General features: G+C 38.3%; 1 protein-coding gene across 2 annotated transcripts in view; it reads right to left on the bottom strand.

The window, feature by feature from the left end:
- PLPP1 (phospholipid phosphatase 1) overlaps positions 1-25,580 on the bottom strand; it is a 61,412-nt gene that overhangs the window by 11,097 nt on the left and 24,735 nt on the right. Inside the window, exons 2-4 of one of the 2 annotated variants that reach the window (XM_086866965.1) lie at positions 22,839-22,990; positions 19,205-19,485; positions 5,099-5,156 (exon numbers count right to left, since the gene is read on the bottom strand). In XM_086866965.1, the coding sequence (XP_086723091.1) occupies positions 5,099-5,156; positions 19,205-19,485; positions 22,839-22,990 (491 nt within the window). The remainder of the gene's footprint in view (positions 1-5,098; positions 5,157-19,204; positions 19,486-22,838; positions 22,991-25,580) is intronic. The other variant, XM_086866964.1, reaches the window with a different exon arrangement.

Below are 25,580 nucleotides of genomic sequence, written 5' to 3'. Positions count from 1 at the left end.
GATAGGTGCCGGCAGGGAAGTGCCCAGGCCAGCTACAGCCAAAACTGATTCTGTTACAGAAACATAATCCTCAGGGCCACACCCATTTCTGCCAACAGTTGTGCATTTAATTTAAAATAACTTTTTAAACATACTTAAATTTGAAAAGTCAAAGCAAAAACTGCCTGCAGCATCTCCCCCCTCTAGGGCCAAGGTGCTAGTTTGGTCACACTCGAAGAGGTGTTACACTACCCTCGCCCTCCCATTCTTCAAACCAAGGTTAAATAGTTTGGTACAGGGGAGGCTATGCCAGCTGTTTAACTATGAAAAGGGAGCAGCATGGAAGAGGACAACACAGATAATTTGAGATCTATCATCTGTTATTAGGTCAGTGGATTCCCACATACTGTTGCGGTCAAACTCCCTCTAGCTTCCACACAAAGCTGCTGTTGGCAGAAGCACTTATCCCAGAGATAAAAGCTCTTCTTGGACCCAAACTAACCTACCTAGCTCTGCCAAATGAGTTTCAAAATACATTCTCCACCACAGCTTCCTAGACTGACAGTCTGCAAGCAGGTTTTTTTTCTGGGGTTTTGCTCATTCTATGTTAGGAAATACAAGAAACTGCAACTTTAACCTGGAAGTGGGCTGAAAACCCAAGCTTTATATTTGTCTAGCTAGACACAACAGCTTTTACATAGCTGCAATGACTTGTGCTGTGAGAACAAGTGATGTATACTGTTGTTTATTGAAACAGATGGATAACAAACTATTTAACATTTCCATGCAACAAACATTTAAGATAGGGAATTTGATTACTAATACAGTAAATGGTGCTTCCATGTGTGGCCCTTGCTATGGGATGGGACTTGCAGCAAAGGATTATGTTCAAAATTGCAGTTTTTTCTCCTGATACCAGCAAAGCCATGCAGTCAGGACTCAGATATTTCTCTTGTAGTCAGAAGACAGGAATACTCCTCAACATAATTCAGGCTCTTGAAGAAATCCAAATAGTTCCCAAGTCAAAAATGTTATAGAATCACGGAATTGTTTAGGTTGGAAATGAGCCTTGAGATCATTTGAGTTCAACTGTTAACTCAGCACTGCCAAGTCCACCACACATTTATGTCCCCTGGTGCTGCATCCAAACATCTTTTAACTACCTCCACGGATGGCAATTCCACCACTTCCCTGGGGTAGCCTGGTCCAATACTTGACAATCCTTTCCAAGAAGAAATTTTTCCCAGTATCCAATCTAAACCTCCCTTGGCACAACTTGAAGCCATTTACTCTCGTCGTATTACTGGCTGCCTAGGAGAAGAGAACAACCACTACCTGGCTACAACCTCCTTTGAGGCAGTTGTAGAGAGTTTTAAGGTCACCCCTGAGCTCCCTTTTCTTCAGGTTAAACACCCCCATCTCCCTCAGATGCACCTCCAAGGACTGGTTCTCTACAGAGTCACAGATTCACCTGACACAGCACATGCATTCAGCAGGTAACTTTTAAGAGCACACTTTCAGCAGTACACATACACAATAGACTCCTCCAGCCTCTCCAGAAAGCAGTGTGCTAGTGTCTGGTTATGATTAACATAGCCTCTGAGTAATGCCACATGTTAACAGCCTGTCCTGCTGGTGACTCAGCCCAGGGCTGCAGAATGCATGCAGGGCACAGATGATGCCAACATCAGAGTTCAGCAAATGAACAAGCCACCAAGTGCTGCAGGTTTGGCTAGGAGCCAGCAGCAGTACTCTGCCTTGCTATGCAGGCAAGTGTGTGTGTGTGTGTTTTCCTCACCTTCCTTCACTAGCTGTCTTTTTTAACACACTTGTACTTGATTTGGTTTCTTGGGATGAAGTAAGGCTGTGTTAATCAGCAAGACAAAAACATACTGCACAAGAGCCATTAGCCTTCTTCAGATGTCTCTACAATGGCCTCATGGCAGTTTCTAGATGAATAATCTTATTATTGGACAGAAGGAAGTAGAAGTCTAATCTCCACAAAACCCTTTATTTTTACTGGGCAGTATAGCTCAGCCAGAGACAAAAAACAGGTGCAGGAACAAGCACAGCTCTGGAAACTCATTGACTAATTAATTAAAAACAAACTGATATCCAATGTAACACTTCCTGTTCAAATGTCATCTTGAACAAGTTAAAGGCATTTGTACCCCTCTAGTTTAAGGATGCTACTAAGCAAAGCCATGTTTTATAGAACTGAGTGAACACAAGGACAGCTCTGAGCACATTCAGCAAGTGTCTGAACTAAGAAGACACAAGGCCAGAATTTATGGTATTTTGAAGTAGCTTGCATAGGAAAGGTTTGATTAGCACTTGACTTGCCCACCTGCCCATGTGGGAGGTTGCCAAGAATAAAACACACACACAAAGCCCCAAGACAGCTAAGGTTCATAATTTCCTCTTCAAGAACTTTCCATACAAGCTCTTTTGCACGGATTCAAAAGAATATGCCATAGACACTCCAGAAAGCATTATTCAAGCCACATGAAGTTAGTAACTTCAAAATAAAGAATTCTTAACTTTCTTGCCAAAGGCTGAATTTTTTCCAAGCCTAGTAAATTAACTAAACAAGGTCTCAATTCCAAGCTATTCAAGACATCTTATACTATCTTATATGCATCTAGAGAGTTGTATTATCTAATGTGACCCACTACCTTTAATTAATGAGTTGAGAATTCCTCCTGACCACCACCATTTACCTAGGCTGCAGCAAAATGCGCCTTACATACATGGGACAGAGGTAAAAAGCTCAGACAGCTTCAGATCCCTGACAGACAACTGTAATCCAGTCAGTAGAAATGATACATACATATTGCTACATATCTACCAAGGTTTTCCTTATCTCCAGGTTTGTCCTTCTGTGAGGTGTAAGTATCACATTATCAAGTTGCTCAACAAAACCACGTGAGAAGATGTTTTATGAGAAGGGTCTGACTGGGCCCAGAGGGGCAAGTCAGTATTAGGGTGCTCTCTGTGTAGCAGTAATTGCTTCACTGTACTATGGAAAGAATGGGTTTGAAATGCTATTATGAGTGGACACAATTTTGGAGACTGCCAGTCATAATGAGCAAAAACACTTAACTACTTATTTTCAAAAACCCAAACAGCTGACAGGAAGTCATACCATATTCTAGTCAAACCCAGGATATAATACTTTTATGAACTCTTTGTATTTGCACTAGATAAGACCAGCAAGCAGGGGAGACAATCCAAACAGGTTTAGCCATAAAAAAACTGCATGATAGATCTGTTGGGTGTACTTCCTTTTGTTCCTTCTCACCTGTGGAATTTTTTATCCATTAGTTGTGGGGAAACCTGATTGATGGTACTAGCTGAGTGCCTGAGAAACACAGGGCATTTGGCTGGGCCCGGCGGGGAGGACGGGGGCAGCTGGAGACTGGCTGGTTTTCTTGGGCTGGAGAGGAGACACTCTCTCAGAGCTGTTGTGGCTGGGAGAAGGGAATTTGTCATCACCCAGACGGAGCTGCTGCTGCTTCTTCTTTCTTGTCTGTGTGCCTCACACCCCTTGTCCTGCCGGGACATGTGGCAGTGCCAGCCACCACTGCGGAGCTGCTGATCCACCTCAGCCACCAGCCCAGGATCTCTGCTCATCCCTCTGCTGATCCACCTCAGCCACCAGCCCAGGATCTCTGCTCATCCCTGCTGTTCCACCTCAGCCACCAGCCCAGGATCTCTGCTCATCCCTGCTGTTCCAGCCGAGTGTTCCTCAGAGCCCTGCAGGAGCACCGGCACTGCCCACCCGAGGGGGTTGTGAAACAAAGCCTCTCCTCCATCCCTTCCCATCTCGGCCGAGAAGGCTCTCACAGGGTCCCTGGTTCTGTTTTCTTGTTAATGCTGTAGTTATTGTTTTGTGTGTTATACACACTAGTAAAGAACTGTTATTCCTATCCCCAGATCTCTGCCTGAGAGCCCCTTGATTTCAAAATTATACTAGTTTGGAGGGAGAGGGTTTACATTTTCATTCCAAGGGAGGCTCCTGCCCTCCCTACCAGACACCTGTCTTCCAAACCAAGACAAGATCAAAACTGAGCACCAAGCTTCTGAAACAGATCTGTTTTAAAATAAAGCCTAAAAAGTACTTACACCATACTGAAGAGCCACCCATTTTTGTGTGTGTGCAATTGTAGGGTTTTTTGTTTAGTTTGAACAATTGGTTCCCTCACTGTAGATATTATACTATTGCCAAGACAGAAAAAAAATTAAAATGTGACAAAGACAAAAAAAATTGAAACTGAGGTCTGTAAAAATCATGGATTGTACATATTATGTCAGTAACTTATGTCAAGGACTAAAGTTTAATTTTACAACTGCATTAACAAAATTCCATGAAGCTGTTAATGCCTTCTGTGTTACCACTTAGAAGGGGGAGAACAACAAAATCTTTGTTACAAACCTTATGCTAAGAGTGAAGATCATTTGTCCCAGATGACTTGGAACAATTTCAACTCAAATATATTAATCTCTAAATGAAGCATTTCTGAATCTATCTTATTACTAATATTTACTGTCCCTTTATTTTCCTCACTCTTCACCTGTCTCTAAAAAAATACGGAAAAATAAAAAGGAATTTGAAAATTCAATTTGATCTGTTTTGTGCTTATGGGCCCAGCCACACTTGATCAATGTTTAAGGGTCTTGTTTGCTTTATTTTAAAATATGCTTTGCACATCATCAGGTATATTTTATTGCAGATTTTTATAAGGCTTATAAATTTAGAAGTATTATAAACCCTATAAATTTTATAAGGTTTATAATAATTTAAATGTAGGCATATTTAAGTAGCATCTTTTCAGAACACACTTGTCACTGGATTCATTTTAGACACGACACACAAGCCAAATACCATATTAAGTATTCTTAGGCATACTGAACATCATTCTACTTGTCCCAGTATCACCACTCTAACAACTACTAGTGTGAAGTTTTTAACTGTACCAGAAAAGCATCCTACAAAACCAATGTCCCTTGTGCAAAGCAGCCAAGTAAATATTCAGTACTGGGTAGCTAACATATTTTTTAGATATTTTAGATATAGATAGATATTTTATTATCACTTAGATGGAAAGAGCATACTTACTGCTACGAAGAGCATGCAGTACATGGAGAAGGAAGAATGGCCAGAATAAAATGATAGTCTGGAAAAGAAAAGATCAGACCTCATCAGTTTTCTTTTACAACATTCAGTCTGCAGTGATACTAATCTATACTATACAAGTGAACTGGTAAAATGCAGACGTGTCCATACTACTCTTCAAGAAGGCTCCCTAGGCACATCACACAGATTTTGACAAACAGTACAGACTTCATCTGATCTCTGCGTCAGGCAGTAAGTAGTAGACTTTTGACTGAAGTTTGAACAGCAAGCGAACATACCTTCAAAGAGAGTAATCAAGTGTCCTTCAATAGTCCATCTTGACAAATACCAGAATACTTGAAATATAATTACTTCTTAAAATTCCTTATCTTATAGTCACAGTATATGTATGAATACAAATGACATTAATCACCCCAAAACATCTAGTCACCATCAACAGGCAGTAGTTAACCACTCATATCTAGTAGACTACATTACATCTATACACCTTTCTGAAATGTATGATTCACACAGACCCATATCATTTATCATTGAAGGGTAGGGAGAAAGGCAGGAATGCAGTTTATTAGCCAGCCAACTGCAAAAGATGAAACCTCATCTAATATTTGTATGAATTATTTGTACTTGGTGATCTCATTTAAAGTGCCAACATTGCCTTCAGCTCCCAAAGGCTTTTATCAGGTCCAGGCTGAAGGGACTTGACAGTTGACACTGTCCAGGATTTCCTTTGGCCAGGTCCTCCCCTGTACAGCTGGTTTTGTGAGGAGCCACAGCTGTAAAATAAATGCCACCTACCTCTTCAAGAAGAGAAGGCAAAATGGAAAGGCAGTTATATTTTAGTATTAAGCAGGCAGATGAAAGAACTCTACTTAGCACTTATTTTTTCCATTTTATGCACAGAGCCTTGCTACAGTGCTGCTTCACAGGCCACCAGCCAGGTCTCAGCCAGCCTTCTGTGCAGTTTAACTACACAACCACATCACCCTTCCCTCAGCAGTCTAACACACAAAAACATGGCCAGCTTCATAAAGTCTCATAGCTCTGCAGACTGACCTCTACCATATCCAGCAAATCGCTTGTTTTGGAGCCTCTGCCAGGCACAGACCCTGAGGCCAGGGAAATTCCTGGTCAAGGGAAACATTTCCACTCTTTGGACTAGGAGTAACAAAGGCAGCTCTGACACGCAGCAATATAATGAAGTTACAGGTACCCTACTCAATACCACAAAGAAGGAATGAAAATGTCACGTGCACAATTGAAACTGCAAAACTTCCTGAATTAATTTTCATGTATAACATTAAGAAACTGCATCAGAAAAACCCTACATAGGTTTATTCCAGAGGTTTTAGAGCTTTTGGTTCATGGTTGATTTAAAACATTGGCAATTGCTTTCAGTTTCTGAGGTACTGAATAAGCAATCTGAAATAAGATGACTTTTGTTGCACCAAATTGATATTTTCCAATTAACTTCTTAAAAAGAAAAACTTTGACAATGTACTAGCTTCAGATGTTTAAAGCTCAAAGCCATTAAGATTACACTTTTCCACTCTTGTACTATAACACTTAAAGTTTCTGGGCAAGAGTCCACTAGGAAAACCAATACAACAAGCACTTTGAAGAGCCCTGTCCTTCAAGCGTGTCATCTGAGAATGCAAAGCATGCTGTTCTACAGAAGATGCAGAATAAGGAATTCTTGGCTATTATGACAATATTTTATCCAATAGCTCTGGGGTTATTCCTGTTGGCCATAAGATGACATTTCCTACAATTATTGAAAGCAACCTGTTGCCAACTGGAGGAATTTAGAAGACTAGTAAGTGATAAAAGGAAGAAATATCATTATTTAAGTTTATTTTGGAATTCCTATACCCTTTTAAAAGTGTTCTTGACTACCAGTCTTTTTTGTTTCAGGAATGTATTAGCCTAAGGTACATTAAGAATGCCTTGTTCCAGGTTAAAAATTACAAATTTTGAATATATTCTATCAGGCATGGGTAAGTATGCTGCACATGAAAATATTGTGCTTAGCACACGAAGTATTGCCAGAGATACAGCTGGGACAAAGTATTGATCCAACTTGCACATTGTGCAATCTCAATGAAATTTCTTTGGCAATACTGCTGTCTCTAGAATTCTTTAAAAAACAGACTTTTTTTAAAAAATCCTAAAATCCTTTCAAAACACCAAGACTGACAATGAAAAATTTTCCAGCAATTTATTAGCACATAAGTAATGTTTTCCCAAAGCCAGGAGAATGTCATGTCTATCAGACCAGCCAAGCACTTGCACAGCCCAGGCTTCTTTGTGATCCTTCTGCAAGTGCTGGTTTGCCATGAGCCAGGAGTAAAACGGTATAGACAACTCTCCAAATCCCTACCTTTCACCAGTGAAAGAAAGGCTAACTTTTCCCAGTAGGAATTCCCACATCAGATTCCAAAATACCCTTTTCAAAATAGTCTTACAACAATATCCAGTGAAACTAAAGTATCATAAATAGAGCTGGCAACTGCAATCTTGATCTGATTGTTTCCAAACCAGCCAGTTCTGACAAAAAAACCCCCAGTTATTCAGAGGCCCATGTCTTTCATTCCATCAATACCTACCTCACAGATCTCTCCCTATGTCAGGAACAGGGTTTCATTTTAATAGGAAAAAAGCACAAGCTTTAATTATCTCCACTTGGATAATATATTATTCCCAAGTAAGAAGAATGCCTAAAGTAGTAACATGAAACCAACTTCAGGTCTCAGCTGAGGTCTAAAGTATATTCTTAGATTCCAATGTACACAGTAGAGCTGGACATCATGAAAAGGTCCTAAAACAAGGTAATTTAAGGGCTGGTTTGCCTTCTTGAAACTTAGTTTTGTTATGAATTTCACATGGTTTCCAATAAAGACAAAAGTTAAGACACAATAGTTCTTAAAAAGGTTGCCATAAGATTGACGACTATTTATCACTATGGTTTACATTTTAATAATGTCTGCATTTTTAAAAAATACCTGGAAAAATAATCAAAGTAAAAACAGTTCCTGCAAGAAGCATATCAGCTGAACCACTTTGTTATTTTAGCCAGGATTTCTAAATCCAGATAAGCAAAACTAAGAGAGATTGCCTTGGAGGACTTGACACTGACAACCTTCTATTACTTTCCATGCACAACACCAGCTTAGCCTAGGGAGCAGAGCTGGCCTGACAGGTTATGTTTCTTTAATTAGTAGAAGAATTGAACATAGCACACAGCACATAAAAGGATTATTTTTCTCGGACTGTGACTTACAAGAAAGAGCATGTTTTAAGTAGCAAGTTCTGCTTGGCACTATTTTGTAAAGTGCATGATTTCTTAAAAGTGAATTACTGCATACTGGAACTCAGTAAAGAAGCTTGATGTCTTGTCTTCATTTAATGTCTTCATGTGAACACCTGAATGCACAGAAACTTTAAGACAAATGCAGGAACCTGACAGGGAAATTCATAGCCTTGGAAAACACAAGACTAGAGAACAGCTAAACACCTATGGTACAGTGGAGTATTAAATTGTGACACATTAAAGTAAACGACAGTAGAAAGAGATACACCACAAGAAAGGTCATCCTCTGGTGCTACAATAAATCTGGCAGAGGCTGAATGATAAGGAAATCTTCCCAATCTAACTACAGAACTATGGAATGATCCCTTGGAGAAAAACAGAAGGCTCAGCAAAACATTATGCACACTCCCATATCAAAGCTAATGCATACACCCAGCTGGATTAGCCAGCATGTCCTTTCCATCTTCAGGTTCCCTGGCTTCTCTGAGCTGACTCAAAGCTTCCACTGACAATTGTGTTACCCATTCCATGATCTGGAGTGGAATAAATGCTAGAGTGCTGCAGCTCAGCTTGCCTGTGTTGAGTAAGCCAATGCCTGTGGCAAGCAAGCCACATGCTTGCCAGTGAAATATTCCTAGTATTATTTAAACCATGACGGTTTAAAGTGCTAGTTCTACACTTAAACAAAAATTGACTTCTTTAAAGTCAATTTTAAATGTGAAATTCTATAAATAAGAAGATGCATCTACCTGCTTGGTTGGCCCCAGCTAGCTCCCAAACAATGTTCAGGATGCACTGAACACAGACACATATTTTAATTTCTTATGCATGATAAGTTACTGAAACAGATTTCAAGCCCAACTTTGTCTGAAAACCATTAAAGGGGGAAGAGTTTTCATTTCCATCATGAAAATGATATTTTGCAACTGCAGTAGTCATAAAAGATTAATCATGACAGACAGTATTGCAGTCTTTTCTAATATGTAGCAAGTTTTGAATGGAACAAGTTCCCAGCACTGATGAAATCAGACAAGAGCTAAAGATTGCCCCAATGCAATACAACTACATATGTTTTGGCAAAGGGCAAAAGTGTGAATCTGAACTGAAATTCATTACCTGTCACTACTACAAAGGTCCAGTTCACACTAGGGCAAAGGAGATGTAAGATCAGAAATAAGATCCAGATTTCAGAACTGCATCTCATTTGATTAGAGATTTCTTTCAGATTCAATTCTCCCTACCACCAGTCATTTTTTTTTGGCAAGGCAGGTCCTTTTGCTCCTAGGTAAGTACAGCCCCATTTCAACAAGCACTGCCAGCCCAAAAGCCTCTAAGGCTTAAATATTTAAATGCTCTTATTCACTACCATTTTTCCTTCCATGTAAAATTATGTGTAGTTGCTCTAAGCTCCACTTCTCAAATGTGATAAGTAATTTCAGTAGGATTGTAAGCATTCCCAAATCAGCCAGTTTATATCTTGAATAATAGTAATGGCATAAGGGTGAAAGCAGCATTTAAGCAAAAAGCTGTACCATCTGAATAGTAGTACATGTGTGGCCTTCCATTCCTTTCAAATGCCTTGGTATCCAAGCTGCTTCAGCTGTTTGTGTTTTGGGGTGGTTTTTTGGGGGGGGGTTTTGTTGTTTTTTTGTTGGGTTGGTTTTCGGGTTTTTTTTGCATGTACATTTTCAGATGTGAGAACTCGTACATTAGCCTCCAAGGAAAACTCCTATACATAGAAATTTCATTAGTGTATAGCACTTCACAGTTTGAAAGCTCCATAAAGGAAATAATCAGTGCTATACACAACATACCAGTATGCTCCTAGTAAATACATAGTAAGTCTCTGGCACATCAGAAATTTCTGATTCATGATGCTGATGGAAACTGCCAGATGAAAAATAATCAATTCAGTTACGTTTGAATCATTAAATGCAGTTTGGTTTATGACAAAGCTTTAAGAAGTTTCAAAACAGATTATTGTTACATTTTATAAAAGCCAATTAATTTTAATACACAATTAATACTTCACTATAGAAATACTCCCAGTAGTGACAGGCAGGGAGACAGACAAGGAAAGGGACAGACAGGTTATTTCATAGAGATGGGTTAACTTGAAGCAAATGTTCAGTCTCTTGACTTAAGTTTAAAAATTCCAGACCAAACCAGTTGTTACCTAATGAAACAAAATAATTTCATTAAATTCATTAAAATAGAAATAAATAATGTCTAAGCCTTGGAAGTTTTGCAAAGGTTTTTTGGGTTTGTAGTTACAGTTTTGAAGGGGTACATAAAACAGACAACATAAGAATTTCAAAAGTTTGGTTGAACTTGAAACAAAGTTACATGGGTTAGTTCCATACCAGCCATCTGGCAGGGGTGCCTTGCTATTGGGAACTGCTCAGTGATTCAACTGCACTCACAGCTCATGCAGGGCTACAAGCAGAGAAAGAGCTATGAGCAAAGCGGACAAATTTCTGGCAAGTGATTGGTAAAGGGCACCACCTTGGCAATTGTGTTGAAATAAATGATCAATGTCAAAACAGTCAGCTCTAATTTCCTAAAAACTTCCTTTGAAGATTACATTTTGAGTTTGCAATGGCAGACTACAAACAGCTTGTTTTGAGCACAGTAAGCATGGGAGCAATACATCAACTGAAGCAGAGAACTATTTTTTCCTTTAGACATCTGAGTTGTAATATGAATCTGAACATTAGTAATGCAATTATGATTATGAACCTTGACAGCTGCGTTATCTGTTACCACAAACAGAAAACTGACAGACTGAAATTAGAGAACTACAAATATCCAAACTTAACTTAAAAGGAAGTGTTTCACACACATACACATCCTTGCTAGCTGTGCAGGTCTGCTTTAGGGGGCCAAAAAAGCTCAGACAACTGTACAGAGTGCCTCTGAAGTAGCAGCCTTCTTCAATATGGTGCAATATTTACCACTTCAGGTTCAAAGGTTTAATTTCTATGTATGTGCTTTGTGAGCTGACAAATGATCCAGGAAGGGCAATTTCCTGGACAGATTCCTGAATCTGCCTTGTCAGGAGGTTTTCAGTGCTGCTTCCAACCCAGAACTCTAGACTTTTTGATCTCACCCCAATATCCATACTCAGCAAAAGGAGCTAAAAAAAGTCATATCTAACAAAAATACCTAGAAGTTAGTGATTGCATTATTTTGACAAACCTGCACTGCTCAACTAAAATGTAATAAATACTGCTTTCAAGAAAAATTTGTAGTAAACCCAGGAAGCCTAAGCAGGTAGATAGAGCCCTTTACCCAGGACAATTATATATAGGAAAAAAAAAATTACACTATACAAGAATTTATACTGAGAAGAATTAGTCTTACCTTAGTAATAAAGCAACAAGCTACAACAAACTCTACAGCAAACTGCAACCATATTTAGCATCATTAGAAGAGAAGGCCATCATCAACCTGTGTGAATATGCTGGCATTCAGTTCATTTTCTGAATATTCGTACCATGCTCTGTTCCTCCTTCATATTCACTTGTCCCATTAAGGGAAAAGATGGATTTTTGTGAACAATAAATAATGATTTTGTTTTAACTTCATTCTGAAGCTCTGAAATATTAAAGCATGTTCTCAGAATAGGTTAACATGATTCAAACTTCAGCTACAAAAGGTCTTAAGAAGAAATTCTTTACAATATATATTAGAGAAGATAATTACAGCAACCACTTTAAGTACATCCACTGTCAGTACTCATTTGCAGATCATCCACAATACTTCTGTGTGTTCAGAAACAGAGGTTAAGCAAAACAGGGTATGTATGCACACAAGTATCACATGTATGCAGTCTTAACTGCTCAGTTAGAAACTTGCCATCATACCTAAAACTGTTTGCTTGAAGGGGTGGTCTTTCAAAGGCCTGTTTAGACATATTTTCACATCCTTCACTAGAAAAGATCTGGACCCTTCCTTCCCATTCCCAGCTTTGCAGTGTATTGACTGAAGAAGAACATGTTATACATAAAATGTTATGTTTATGGCCATCTGCAACTGTTCTATGTCTAAGAGCAGGATACTTAAGCACTTTAGACTCCTGGAATAAAAGGGCTGCTTGGTTTACATCATGAATATAGATCCCTGCTAAGTGTGTATAATTGTCCTGTTTCCTCCATTTTAAAGAGCATTAAATAATTGGGGCCTGAGATGTTTGCTACATGCATCTTCTTGCCCTAATGAATGCCCCCTCCACTTTCAGAAACAGAAACCTATACTGTCTCCTTGTACAACACTGAAACTGAATTGTTTCAATTCAAACAAACAAACTGAAATTGCATTGTTATGGAAGTAGTATCAATGTATTAGTTCCAAAATGTGAAATAAGGATTCAAATTGCATTCTTGAAGACTAAGTTTTATTGTATTTTTTAAAAACTCCAAAAGCTGGACCCAGCAATTACCCAGGTTTGAAATTCGATCCAGATTTTTCAGTTGCGGTCCATAAGGACAATAAAATTCCATCACAAAGGGACATCTGGAATTTATAAGATCCAGATCTTATATATGAATGTAACAAAAAGACCCCATATCTGAATCTCAAAAGAAGAACCAAAACAAGCCAGCAATACCGCAAGAGTAGATGTTTTAAGAGACAGGAATGACTCCAAATCTGCACCTTAAATGAGAGCTCAATAAATAAACTTCAGAGTAAAAGTTAGTGAATTGAAGGTTTTAAGAAACTAAACCGTATGTTGACTCTTCTCCTTTTAAGTCACCTTAAGATACAGCTGGAGAAGCATAAAAACAAAATACAAATGCATTAAAGCAGATCAGCAATTAGAAAGATCTTTTCCAGCCTCCCAGGTCTTCATGCTTAGTAGCAAAGTTCAGAGAAGAGAGGTAGTATCCAGCCACAGAAGATCTTGCCAAGATTACTAAAAAGCAAGACAAGCCCATGAGTCAATGGGACACACAGCCAGTGGTGATGAAGCAGGCAGATGATGCCATTATGAGGCTATCTAGATACCTCTAAAAAGCCATGAGAAAGAGCCAGCGTGTCCCTCAGATGGTTAAAAAAATGGATGAGTATTCACAGGGCTTTGTCAAAACTCCACAGCTACCTCCACATTAACAAAATATTTAACCCATTCTTGCCAGTCACTGTAACAAGATCTCTACAGTTTTCAAGATGATGGGGACATTAATAATGGGGAAACTCAAAAGGGTAGAAAAATTATGTTTTAGGAGAAGCAAGAGAAGCCAGCACATTTATTCTCTGGAATAATTTAATCCTTTTTCTTGTGACATTTTTAAAAGATTTTTTTTTTTAAAATAGCTTTCACCATCATTGGTAAAACTATGTAAAACTACATATTTCACGTTAATCCAAAACTATGAAGAATAATTTCATAACCCAATTACCAGGTATGTGAACAGATTCTTAAACTTGTATCCACTAAGTGAATTTGTCCCAGTTAGTCTGTTTCAGAGATTTACATTCCCACCATGCCACAACAGAAAACCAGGTACCACCTTTCAAAGAAGAGGAACACGTTAAATAAAAGGCTTTTGCTTTCAAGGGTTGTAAGTTCAATACAGCATTACCAAATGTGTGTTTCTCATTCCTTGCTGAATACAGACATTATAAACTTTATTCCTACATTATTACTGCAGGAAATTATTTCAAAACAAGAAAATTAAAAGAAGTATGCGTCAAAGCTTCCAAGTTCTAGGGAGGCATCATGTGCATGAGCACTAACTAGCACGTTATTACACCCTAGTATATTATCATCCCTGTGAAATTATTCAGCAGACACTGCGTAAGAGTACAGCACACTTCATGCCACAACACTTATTTTTAACATTTTGTGGATAAAACGTAAGTTTAAATAGTATCAGATTCTATACACCTGGCCTTTACATAAGGCTTTAATGTGCAGTTTGTGCTGCCAAGTTTATAAAATTATATATATTTATACACACTCAAAGTGACAGCACAATCCTAAATTATGTTTTAAAAATACTGTAAGCTCTATATAGCACCTGCTACATTGTTTGATAATTAAATAAGACTAATTCAAATATTCTTTCAATCACATACAACTTGTCAATACCAGAAGTTTGGTTTGGGAATTCTTTATTGATTTTGTAGAGTTTTTGTTCAGTTTTGACTATTTTCTTTTTTTGCTGGGAAGGCTTAGGGAGTTATGTTTGATTTTGTTTTAGTTTTTATTTATTGTAGAAAAAACTTAATAAAACTGAAGAGAAACACCTACCGTCATTACTAAGTCAACTGCCTCAAAAAAAAATATTGACAGAACCTTTATTTAAGATTTTTAACCTAACTTAATACATTTTCTCTTTTTGAGATTCAATTTTACAACCAAGAGAAAATACTCTTCTCTCATTCTTTGCTTAAGATGACAACTAACACTGACCTTTACCAGGTCTAGGTTCACATGGTTAAGTGTGTCCGCTGGATTCCAGATCCTACTTCCTAGAGATCACAAATGCTTATCTCCACAAAGGCAACCAATTTTGAATTAGCAATTCCTGACTGGCAAAATGAGTTGGGAGCCACCAGCTAATATTGCCACACCATGGTTCAGTACACCCCAATGATAGTGTCAGAGGGCACACTATCTCCGTCTTGAAATCTTGAAGCACAATATATTTCAGCTTAACTGAACAAATACCTTATAAAGTTGACTTTTATTCCCTCTGCCAGATGCTAAAAAATAAGTATTCCAGAGCAATCAAGTGTTCCCATGGTAGAGGAAAAGAGCGGCTCTCGATGTTCTCCTTTGTTACTCTACTACACTCTCAAGCCTCACTGTTTGCACACTCATTTCAGACAACCAGCAACTACAGCGAAGTATACTCACCAAAGGAACACTGGAATACAAATTCAGAACTGCTGCTGAACACCTGCAGTTTCTGTTAGGTCTTTTGGATGCAGGAAAGCTAACAAACAGGATGTTTAAATAATCTGCCATGGACTGGTTAGAGCAGACAGGTTTGGGAAATATGCCTTAGCTACCAATAACGATGTATTGTGTATAATGTATAATGCAGTGTGTCCTATCTGCCTGCTTCTTGAGAAATGTGGTTATTTTGCTAATCTACTCAAAGCCAGGCAAAGGCATGCAGTGGAAAGCCAGAAGAAAAGGAAGATGAGCAAAAATGGAAGCTGCAAAAGCCAAAGAGATTAGAGACTAGTAAACACTGCTCATTCACACCCCCACTTTTCCAGGTTATAGCCTGGCACACCTACCTATTTTACTGAGCCCTTTTTTGCCTGTTTGAAAGGGAAAAGAGCCAATTGACTAATCATTATCTTTATAGGTGCTAAGCAAAGTAACTTAAAGGCAATTCTGCAGCATTAAAGTATATACCAGTACACTAAAAGTAACATGCTAATTGCAAACTCCAGTGACAACAGAACACCATGACTTTGATCTCTCTTCATTGATAGACACTAAAACTTGTGCTTCTATATCAAATTTACTTTTCTGTAACTAAAACAAGACATGCCAGGCACCTTTGAATTACTACTCCTAATATTTATTTAGAGGGAATACTACACAGTTCTACACAAAACTAGCTGACATCAAACCTAGCAGTAAAAGTTTGAGATAGCACCTCTGTACAAGTCATTTACCTCAGGAAAGTGCCATTGAGTAGCTCATTGCAAGCTTCTGTGTCTAGCTTAAATTAAATGCCAAACACCACCTGAAGAAAGGATTGCCTTACAAAGAGGCAAAACTAGAAAAAAAATACATGTTAATGTTTAATCAGAATTTTTTTATATAACCAGTGATTTCCATGCCTTTTTTAAAGATCTTTAAGTGCTACAAATTTGGATGCATAATATGCTAACTCTTACATGCTATCTGTCAACAAACATGAATCAGATTTACTAAGCACACCACTGTGTTTGTGATCCTCTGCTTTGCTGAGCCAGCAGCAGTAATCAAAGTGCATACATACTACAAAAGTTGTCAAGGAGAACCTAAGGTATTTAAACCTGAAAAAGACTGCTTTCAGCATGATGTATAGCAAACAAGATGCTTCAGTCAGCCTTATTAACCTCAGGTTATGAAGTGAAACAACACTAAAACTAACTGTAACTTATGGGCACTTTACTCATTTAGACAATCAATCCTAAATCCACTGGTTTATACTCCTGATAAAGCAAGCATGTATTGTAATACCATTGTTTCCACCGAATAAAACCTAATTACTGTTTTTCTCTTACGCCCCCATGTTATAATATTGCAGCTATATGCAAAGAGTTAGAAACATCCGATTTACATAAAACAGTACTGGAACATCATTTGCAATATGTTTGTCTAAAACATTCTCAGCCTCTGACCGTAAAACTCATGGGCTTCCAGAAACACAGGCTGTTTTCTTGAGGTTAGTCTTTTAGAAGTTCCTGCAAGTGGTGTTTTGACCCCACTTTGAACCAAACTTACACATCCCAGCACTATAAAGAACTTACACAGCATAATCCTTAATCTTCGTGTGGAAAAAATGTATTACTCCAAATATTTCTCCTTCCAGTTTTACTGGTAAGGAGGAAATGGAAACACTGATTGATTACCTAAGTTCTGTACCATTTCCGAAGTATAGAATCTTCCATCTTACACCCATCTCTTCAACACACACACACACTTATTCTATTTCAGAACAAGATATGTGATCTACTCAGCGATGCTCCATACCAAAACTATTCTATACTTTTGATTAGTAAAAAATCATAAGAAGAAATGAGAAGGGAGGAGACAATCAGAAAATACAATATGAACAATGGAAGCACACAATGGATTTTTACACTGTTTTCATTGTTTTCAATGACATCATAAAATATTAGGTTTGTCTTTTTGACTGTACAATTGAGCATGAATCTTTAAAAACATTCAAATGCCACCTCAGGTTTTACTACTATAGAGGAATAATAGGTTCAATTCAGATCTTATGATTCTACATTCAACACTATGATTGTCCTGTTTTCATTCTTCCTTTAGATTTCTACCTGCCTATTCAATCTATGCAAATGAAAGTGGATGGTACTAGGTGTGCCACTAATAATTTTGTCAACTGATACAGAAATTCATCTCTCAGTTACAGCTTTAGACACTACTGAGCTCTTCCAGCTTCCTGTAAAAAACTCTCAGCAATCCACCCCCCCCTTCTAAGTGGGCTATTAACTGAAAGGTTAATGCCCTTCGGCACTTGGTCTCTGTGTGGGCACATGACCCAACATCACTAGAAACACTGAAAGATTTACTGGATCACCGCATCCAGGTCATACACCTCTACAGGACAATGTCCCACTTTAATCAATCCTACCCTTCTTTGACTACTTGCTAACTTTGTGTTTACTCCTTCCTGTGCATGCAAAAGCCTCACCTGATAGCAAAAGCCCCACAAGCAACTACACACTTCAAGGCAAGCTCTGACCAAACAGGAGAGCCCTCTCACATCACTCTATAGGGGAAACAGTAGCAATAGAAAAGGGAACATGACAGTAGCTGGAAATACAAACCTAATAGCCGATCAGTTAAGAGATGACAAAAACAATCTTGCTTCCAATATAGAAGTCTGAGATGTCAAAATACAGAGAAGAATACAAGATAAGCAATCACTATGCCATTGTTCCCCCATTCTATTCTCATACCCCCCAAAAATATTTTTTTGTTTAAGTATAAGCTAATCCTTGTTTTTTAGCATCCCCAAAACCCAAAAAGATTATTTTAGGACCATTTCAGTCGCTACAACCAATTTGAATTTTCTCAACAGCCCTCTTTACAGTTAAGAAGCATTTTAGACTCATGAAGTTAAACTAGAGACTTGGAGCTGGCTGGCACTGGTTCTGCGTGACATAGCAGCTTTTCAAAGAAACCACTCCTGTATCAGCTGCCACATATACCCAGCACACTATTCTACTGCCTATCCATACACTTGCTCCTCTACCACCAACACCTATTCACATTTCATCAACATTTTTCTATGGCTACTGAAAAATACCATGCATGCTACTGGAAAATTATAAGGAACATAAGCCAGAAGAGCAAAGGAGTACAAAGAACAGTGAGCAAAACTACACACATCTACTTAAAAACTACACAAAGCAAAGTTCTGACTAAGACTGTATAGAACTTCTGGAAAAAGAAGTCTCTGTAAAGGTAAGGTCACAGAAAGCTCAAAGCAATTAAAATTATTCTAACATTTCCAGTAGCACTCAAACACAAGTTATAGTACAATGACTGAAATTTGAAGTATCAGAGGCTTTATTCTTGTTTCCACAGTACCTTGTTGCAACTGAACTGGCAGACAAGTATTCAAGATTTAAAAATTCTCACTAATGAGAAAGATTAATAGAGTGATTTTAATAGTACTGTGTATATTTATGGATGTGCAGTTTTCATTTGTTTTCATTCCAAAACTAAAACATTTCCTTTGCTACTCTACATCCAATTTCTAAGGCAGATTTCAAATTCTTCTCTTCATTGGGATGCAAACATTTTAGAAACATAAAAGCCAACTGAAACGGAAAAAAAAAAAGAAAATCACCCATAAGCGGAAACACACACAAACATTTATCTATTCATTAAAAGAAAACAGCTTTCACAAATGGGAAAAAATCCCTGGGGTCTAGACAGTGTTTAATGTTTAAAATGCATTGCAATAAATTTATTCTAGGAGAAGCACAAAAACTGCAGCAGCATAACCAAACTCATTGCCCCAGGTTAACAAACGTTATATAACCAAGTATACAAGGTTAGTCAGACTCACCTTCCCTCATTGATTTTTGCTTTGTCCCCATGGCAAGTGAAGTTCTCAATGTAGCCCAGGCTGCAGTTTATCCGTGTCCAGTCGGGCTGGCACACAGCAATGAAGTGAGGACGCAGTCTACCTATGGAGTACTTGGCAATGTCTGTCAACGACTGGCTGGCAGCTGCCCCAAAAATGAAGGTCCCAATGGCTTTGTAAATAGTGGCTATGTAATTATTTCTGACAAATGAATTTGAGTGTAAATTATTATAAAAGACCGAGAGAGTCTCTCCTAGGATTATCTGAAAGAGAAATAAGAACAACAAGTTAATAACTTTAAAAGAAAAGTATTACACTCTTCTTGTTAATACTCACACATACAGTTTCAGAAATTATTTTCTTATAAACATTAATCTGAAAATTTAAGTTTTCCAAGAGTCAGCAGTAACCATGTCCAAACATTATAAACACTTCCACACAGAAGAGAAACACCTTTTCATTTTACCCTACCTCATGTTGAACTTGATCATATCACTTAATACCTATTAAAACAAAGCCTTCTGATATTACTTGGCATGGCCCTAATTAGAAACATTTTCTCCCATAGAACTTCATTTTACATTGCATCTTCTTCAACTAACTTCTACCGAGTAAAATTTTTTAAAGCTTGTTAGGTTTCTCATTAAGTCAGAAACTGTTCTGAAGGGTTCAGATTTTATATCCAGATCTGAAAGGCAAGATGTTTCAACAAAAATTTCCTTTTTCTCATGGAAATTAAATCCTTTGGGGAGAAGACTAATAGAGTAGGGAAAGACAGGTCTTACTGAGGTCTTTCCAAGGATTTTTCACCATACATGTCCAAGGAACATATACCGAGTGTTGACAAGAAAGCAGATCTAATTTTGTTTTCTTGCAACTCAATCTTTTGCAGAAAGTAAGTTCTTGCTTATGCCAAATACAGAACTTCACTCCAGATAATTTGGATATTGACCCAGATGGTCCCATTCTATAGAGAAAGGATCAATTCATACAGATGATCAGATGTGTGGGAAACTGGATGTACATATATAAAGTTACCTTGAAAAATCATGTAAAAATGAAAATCATGGCTCTGTCTGTCACTTAAGAGTGCCAGGTCCTGGATCCCAGCAAAGCAGTGCTTTGGTGAATGAAGCCATTACTTAGACACTGCCACCCAGGCACAAAGAGTGACAGCTTGTCAGAGGCTTTGCACATGAAGGCAAACAGACAATACCGTCAGATGCGTGACACTGATGCTTTACACCTCCACCATACCCAAACACTGACTGAAGCAAAGAAATACCAGAACATGGACTAAAGCTGAGGAAGTTTTCAGTAAAGTACATAGACACCTAGTGCAGAAACTAATCTCTTAAGGAAGATAGCTGAGCACAAATAAATAAATAATGGTACATAATGAATCCCTTTCAAAAAACATTGCTGTAAAACCTGCAAGATCACTTATCTCAGGTAACAAAAAATTAGTTGATGTCAGTGCAATTACTACACTGGACAGACATCAAAGAATATTCGTTTCCAATAATCTGACTAAGCATTGAGTAAAGGACACCAATATTTGCTTTTACCATCTGACTATGAAGCAATCTTGACAGAAAAGCCTGATTTCACAACTAAACTATAGTCCCTGATGTTGCAAAAGAAATTTTGTTAGCTAAATATTCCTATGGGCTCAAATGGAGACTGGACTAATTCAAAGGGAATATATCTGTTAAGAAACTATATTCAGTGGAGCCTTTTCTCACCCAGGAAGTCCCTGAACTGCAAATGGCTGGTAGCCAAGTACTGAGGGCAATACATCAATCTTTCCATGCTCTATTCTGTTCTTTCTCACTCAGCTGTTTTAACTGCTCTAGAAATGAGATAAGCTATATGGGCTGCAGTTGTTACCAAGCACTGATGCTCCCAAGTATTACTGACTACCCAAAGGTAGTAACAGGGTGAAAAAAATAAATAGCCTTATCTTAAAGGCAGGATGATTAGCATAAACAACTTGCTAGTTAACAGAACACACAAACCCTCCTCCCCCCCAAAATTTCATCTGTTTGAGAAGCATTTCTATTTCTGATGCAGCTTTTCCAAGAAGAGGGAAACCAGGCAAGTCATAGTTTCAATTCTCAGAACGCATTTCTATGCTTGTAAAAAAATTACACCCAAAAGCAAATATGAGCTGTAAGTTGACCTTTATGCTGGAACCTTGCTAAAAATCCATGTAGTCCCTATGCAAGGCAGAGTTAGATTATCATAATAACCCTCCTGACTTAAACCTATTAACCCAGAGAAACAGCTGGTCAATACTGAGGATTACATTTAGCTGTGCCTTTTCATTTTTGGATCCTAAACATACTTGGATAAATATTTATATGCCTAAAAATCTTATTTGGCATAAGAAGGCTTTAACTCTGCTCAAAGTGTAGCTCTGATGAGTTTGGATGCCACCCAACAGAACCATCAGTAGAGACTGAAGATTTTTACCACATCTGGACAGGGATCTTGAGCCCCTGATGAAGGGCCATTGTAGGAACTGGAGCGCAGTCCCCATCAGACCTAGGACATGAAATGGTTAACTGAAGAGGTACAGCTGTCCCCTCTGCTCATGAGGGCATGTCCCAGCCACTTTCTGCCCCAGCACTGGTATTCTTCCAAGAGCCATTTGCACTCCACATAGTCAAGGAAAGCTGCTGTCTTCTGCCAGGCTAAGGAGCCTCACCAGCTGATCCTGGCTCAGACAAGCCACAAGAAGTGGCAACAAGCAGGGTAATAGTAGAACCTCAATTTTTGTCCATACATAGTAAGCTATTAGGTTATCTCAGCTGACAGCATATAATTAAATATTAGGGATAGAGAGTCACTATATGCTTGAGACAGGTCAGCTGAGCTAGGAGCTGTGGTCAGAACAAGAGCCCAAATTGGTAGTCACAGAAACAATCTGCTCAGCTCACTGATCTGGTGTGAAGAGGAGGAAAGAAGAAAGATACCCTGTTTTCAGTCAGGTGCAGTATGAAGTGAGCCCCTGTGGTAATTTAAGTACAAATGAGCCCAGGGTTTTATCCTGACCTTCAGGGAAATATCCAGGGAAGAACTTCACACCTACTTATTCCTTTTATTCTGTTTATCCTTTTGATAACATTCGATGGAAGGCATAATCTTTCTCTTAAATAGTCTAGTACCTATTGTTACACTTCCACTTACAAAAGTATTCCCAAAGATTTTGTGGCAGATAAAAAATGCTGACTTAATAGGTCATGTACACTGATATTCTGAATGTAGCAGGTCCTGAAATAAAAAGACTTGCAACATATTTTCAACAAATATGGTAAGAAGTTTTTATCTCTCAGATGACAGAATTAAGCCATCATGGTTCTAACGTTCTAAAGTTCTAATGTGTTATTTTGCTGTTCTATAATTCTAGCTCTTTGGCTTCAGTTAAAGAAAACCTTTTAGTTATTCTTGCCAGACCACCATTTCTACTGCTTTAGCACCTGGCCTAAGGACATTATTTTAAGGTTGAGAAATCTTACAGAATAGTTTTGTAAATCTGTACAAACAGATTACCCCTCCTCCCTCTTTCCCACCCCCACTGAAATCAAAAGCAATGAAGAAAAGTTTAACTTACAACAATTACACTGAAAGGAATAATTATTCCTGCTAATAATTTATAAGAAATGGTGTCCTCTTTGTATGGATACCGGATGGATTCATCACTACAGAAAACGCCTCTCTGGAAGGGGGTACGTCGTGAACTGAGAATTGCAAAAGGCAAGCCAGCTGGCAAAAAGGAATACAAAATACATTACAAAACCAAAACAAACTGGTGATGATCATACCCCCGCATTTCCAAAGAGAAGTGCATAAAGAGGAATGGGCATGCAGGAAGTTAGAAGGTTATGCACTTCCCTTGGCCAATGACTACTGCATTGACTTTGTAGCTTCCAGGAAGGATTACTGAATGAAGAAGAGCAGGGCAGGATTCCTCTCATCTTCGTGTTTGTGGCACTTCAAGTGTGGAAGCATGCCATGACTGAATAAATAGTTCAGTGACAACCACTGAGGTGCTTAATCTGCTGCTACTGGCACAGTTATCAAATATTTCTTTATATTCCAGTGAGCAACAGTTGCCGCTTTACACCTTCTCTGGACAGCTTTACAAGTCAGAATAGCATAAATTGCATTTCATGAAAGCAGAAAAGGAGGTGCTTTTCAGGGATTACAAGTACAGAGAGAGTTTTTGGGAATATGGAGAAAAGGAAATTACACATGCATGTGATCCCCCCGCTTCCTCACACACTGGATATCTTCCTAGAACAACAGGGTCACTGCACAAGCCCTACAGCCTCAAGGCATGGAGATTTTATTCCCATCTCTTCCACCAAAGATGATGCCTTTGGCTCAATCTAATACCTACAGGACACAATACTAAGGTGCACAATGCTGCATGTCAAGGTACCCACAACACAAACCAAAACTAGTCACAACACCAAAGGATTTTTAAAAAACCCAAAATAGGATGCAAATTAACAAACTGATAGAATCCCATTTCTAAGTCCTGTTCCTCCATCCTTAACACACATACAACAACTGCACAATTGGTGTATGGGATGATAGTCTTAGAAAGAAATGGTTGTATGGAAAACAAGCAGTAGAGGACAAAACTACTATTTATTGTTTAACAAAACAATAAATCATCTACTTTAGCTTAGGCATGTAGAGCACAAAATCCCTTGCTTTATACCTAAAAATACAGCTGTGTTGCACATAAAATGCCTACTACTTTAGAGTAACACAACAAAAATTATCTGGAGGAGACACTCCCATCTGACAGTAAGGGATCAGAAAGATAAAAAATAGTCTCCTCATTTCTTCCTTCCCAGCAGAAATAAATGTTGTAGTCTCAGTTCTTTCCTCAAGACCTCTGTGCAAAGGCATAGCCTACCTCTTCCTTTCCAGATATACAGCTAGCCCCAAATAAGAACGTGCAAATAAAAGTAAAGATGTAAAGAGCAGGAGAAAAAGTGAATAAAAAAACATACTGACAAAGCATCAAGAGAACTGTTAGGGAAGAGACCTAGGATCCTTCCAATCCTCTTCCCTCTTTCCCTTCACCCATGAAGTCCTCCACTGACTAAGCCTGACTCCTGGGACCATCACAAGTGAAACAACTGGGATTTTACCAACAATTTGCTATCAGTTTTGTTTTGTACACCATAAAGTGCTTAAAGAATACTTCCATTTGAAAACAAAAGAACAAATAACAAACTAACGGCTCATAAGATGAAAATTTCCATAAGCAAACTCTGGTGAATGACACAACCTTGTTCCTTGATCAGGCAATTACATGCCTGTCACGTGGGCCCATGAATTCCAGCTAAGCCTGTTGCAAAGAACCATGTACCTTCTGTACTGCTGTAGTCATGAAACCAATAGCATGCAAAACCTCCCCTCCAAAAGTGGCAGAAAAAGACCAATGTCATTGTCTAGAGAGGTTGTTTCCAATTCCATGCCAGCGGGACTACAACTGACACAGCTCTGGAAGCCATCCAAGCACACCAACAAAGCAGAAAGACAGCAGGACAGGCTAAGAGCCAAGTCAGAGCCTCACCAAAACACTGCACTATTCAGATACCAGCCAGCACAGACCCTAGAAGCTGGACTCTGCAGTACAGTACAAAAACACAGCCTTTCCTACTAGGAAAAAATTAATCTCCCTTTCTCTTAACAGGAAGAATATAAGCATTTTGAAAAACACTGCAGTCCAAACCTTATTTTTTTCCTCCCCTTCTGTTGGTATTGTGACAGCTGTCATGATACACCATCAATTGTTTAGTATTTAGCTGACCTGGATCAAGGATGAGGCAGAAGCATGTGCAGCCATGGTGAGGGAAGTTGGCTTGTCAACCTAATGCTGTTATTATTTATATAAATATTGTATTTATGTATATTATATATATATTTATATTATTCATAGTATATTTATTTATATAAATATTATATTTATATAAACACAATTTATAACCTAATCATGTTTCCAACACCTTTTATCCTTGAAAATTGAAAATGTTTGGAATGAAAACTTCATTATTTGCCCTGCACACATACTAACACAGACATTCAACATTGAGTATTTGAGAAAAACATTGTTTGGATCTCCACATGTAGAGAATTAGGCATAACATACATATAAGAGTTTCTTAATTATTTGTATGGTTACTTCTTCAGAGCTGGTAGTTTTGATTATCATAGTAAAGCAGTTGTTCACAAAATTAAGTTCAGCCCAAAAAAACCTTCTCACAGCTTCAGCACACTGCCACAAACCCCTGTGGTTATAGTTAGATAGTGTCACTGACATCAAATCAGTATC

This window comes from Cyanistes caeruleus, chromosome Z (assembly GCF_971803275.1).
Source record: "Cyanistes caeruleus chromosome Z, bCyaCae1.hap1.1, whole genome shotgun sequence".
NCBI lineage: Eukaryota > Metazoa > Chordata > Aves > Passeriformes > Paridae > Cyanistes > Cyanistes caeruleus.
This window is presented reverse-complemented; position numbering and strand designations above follow the sequence as displayed.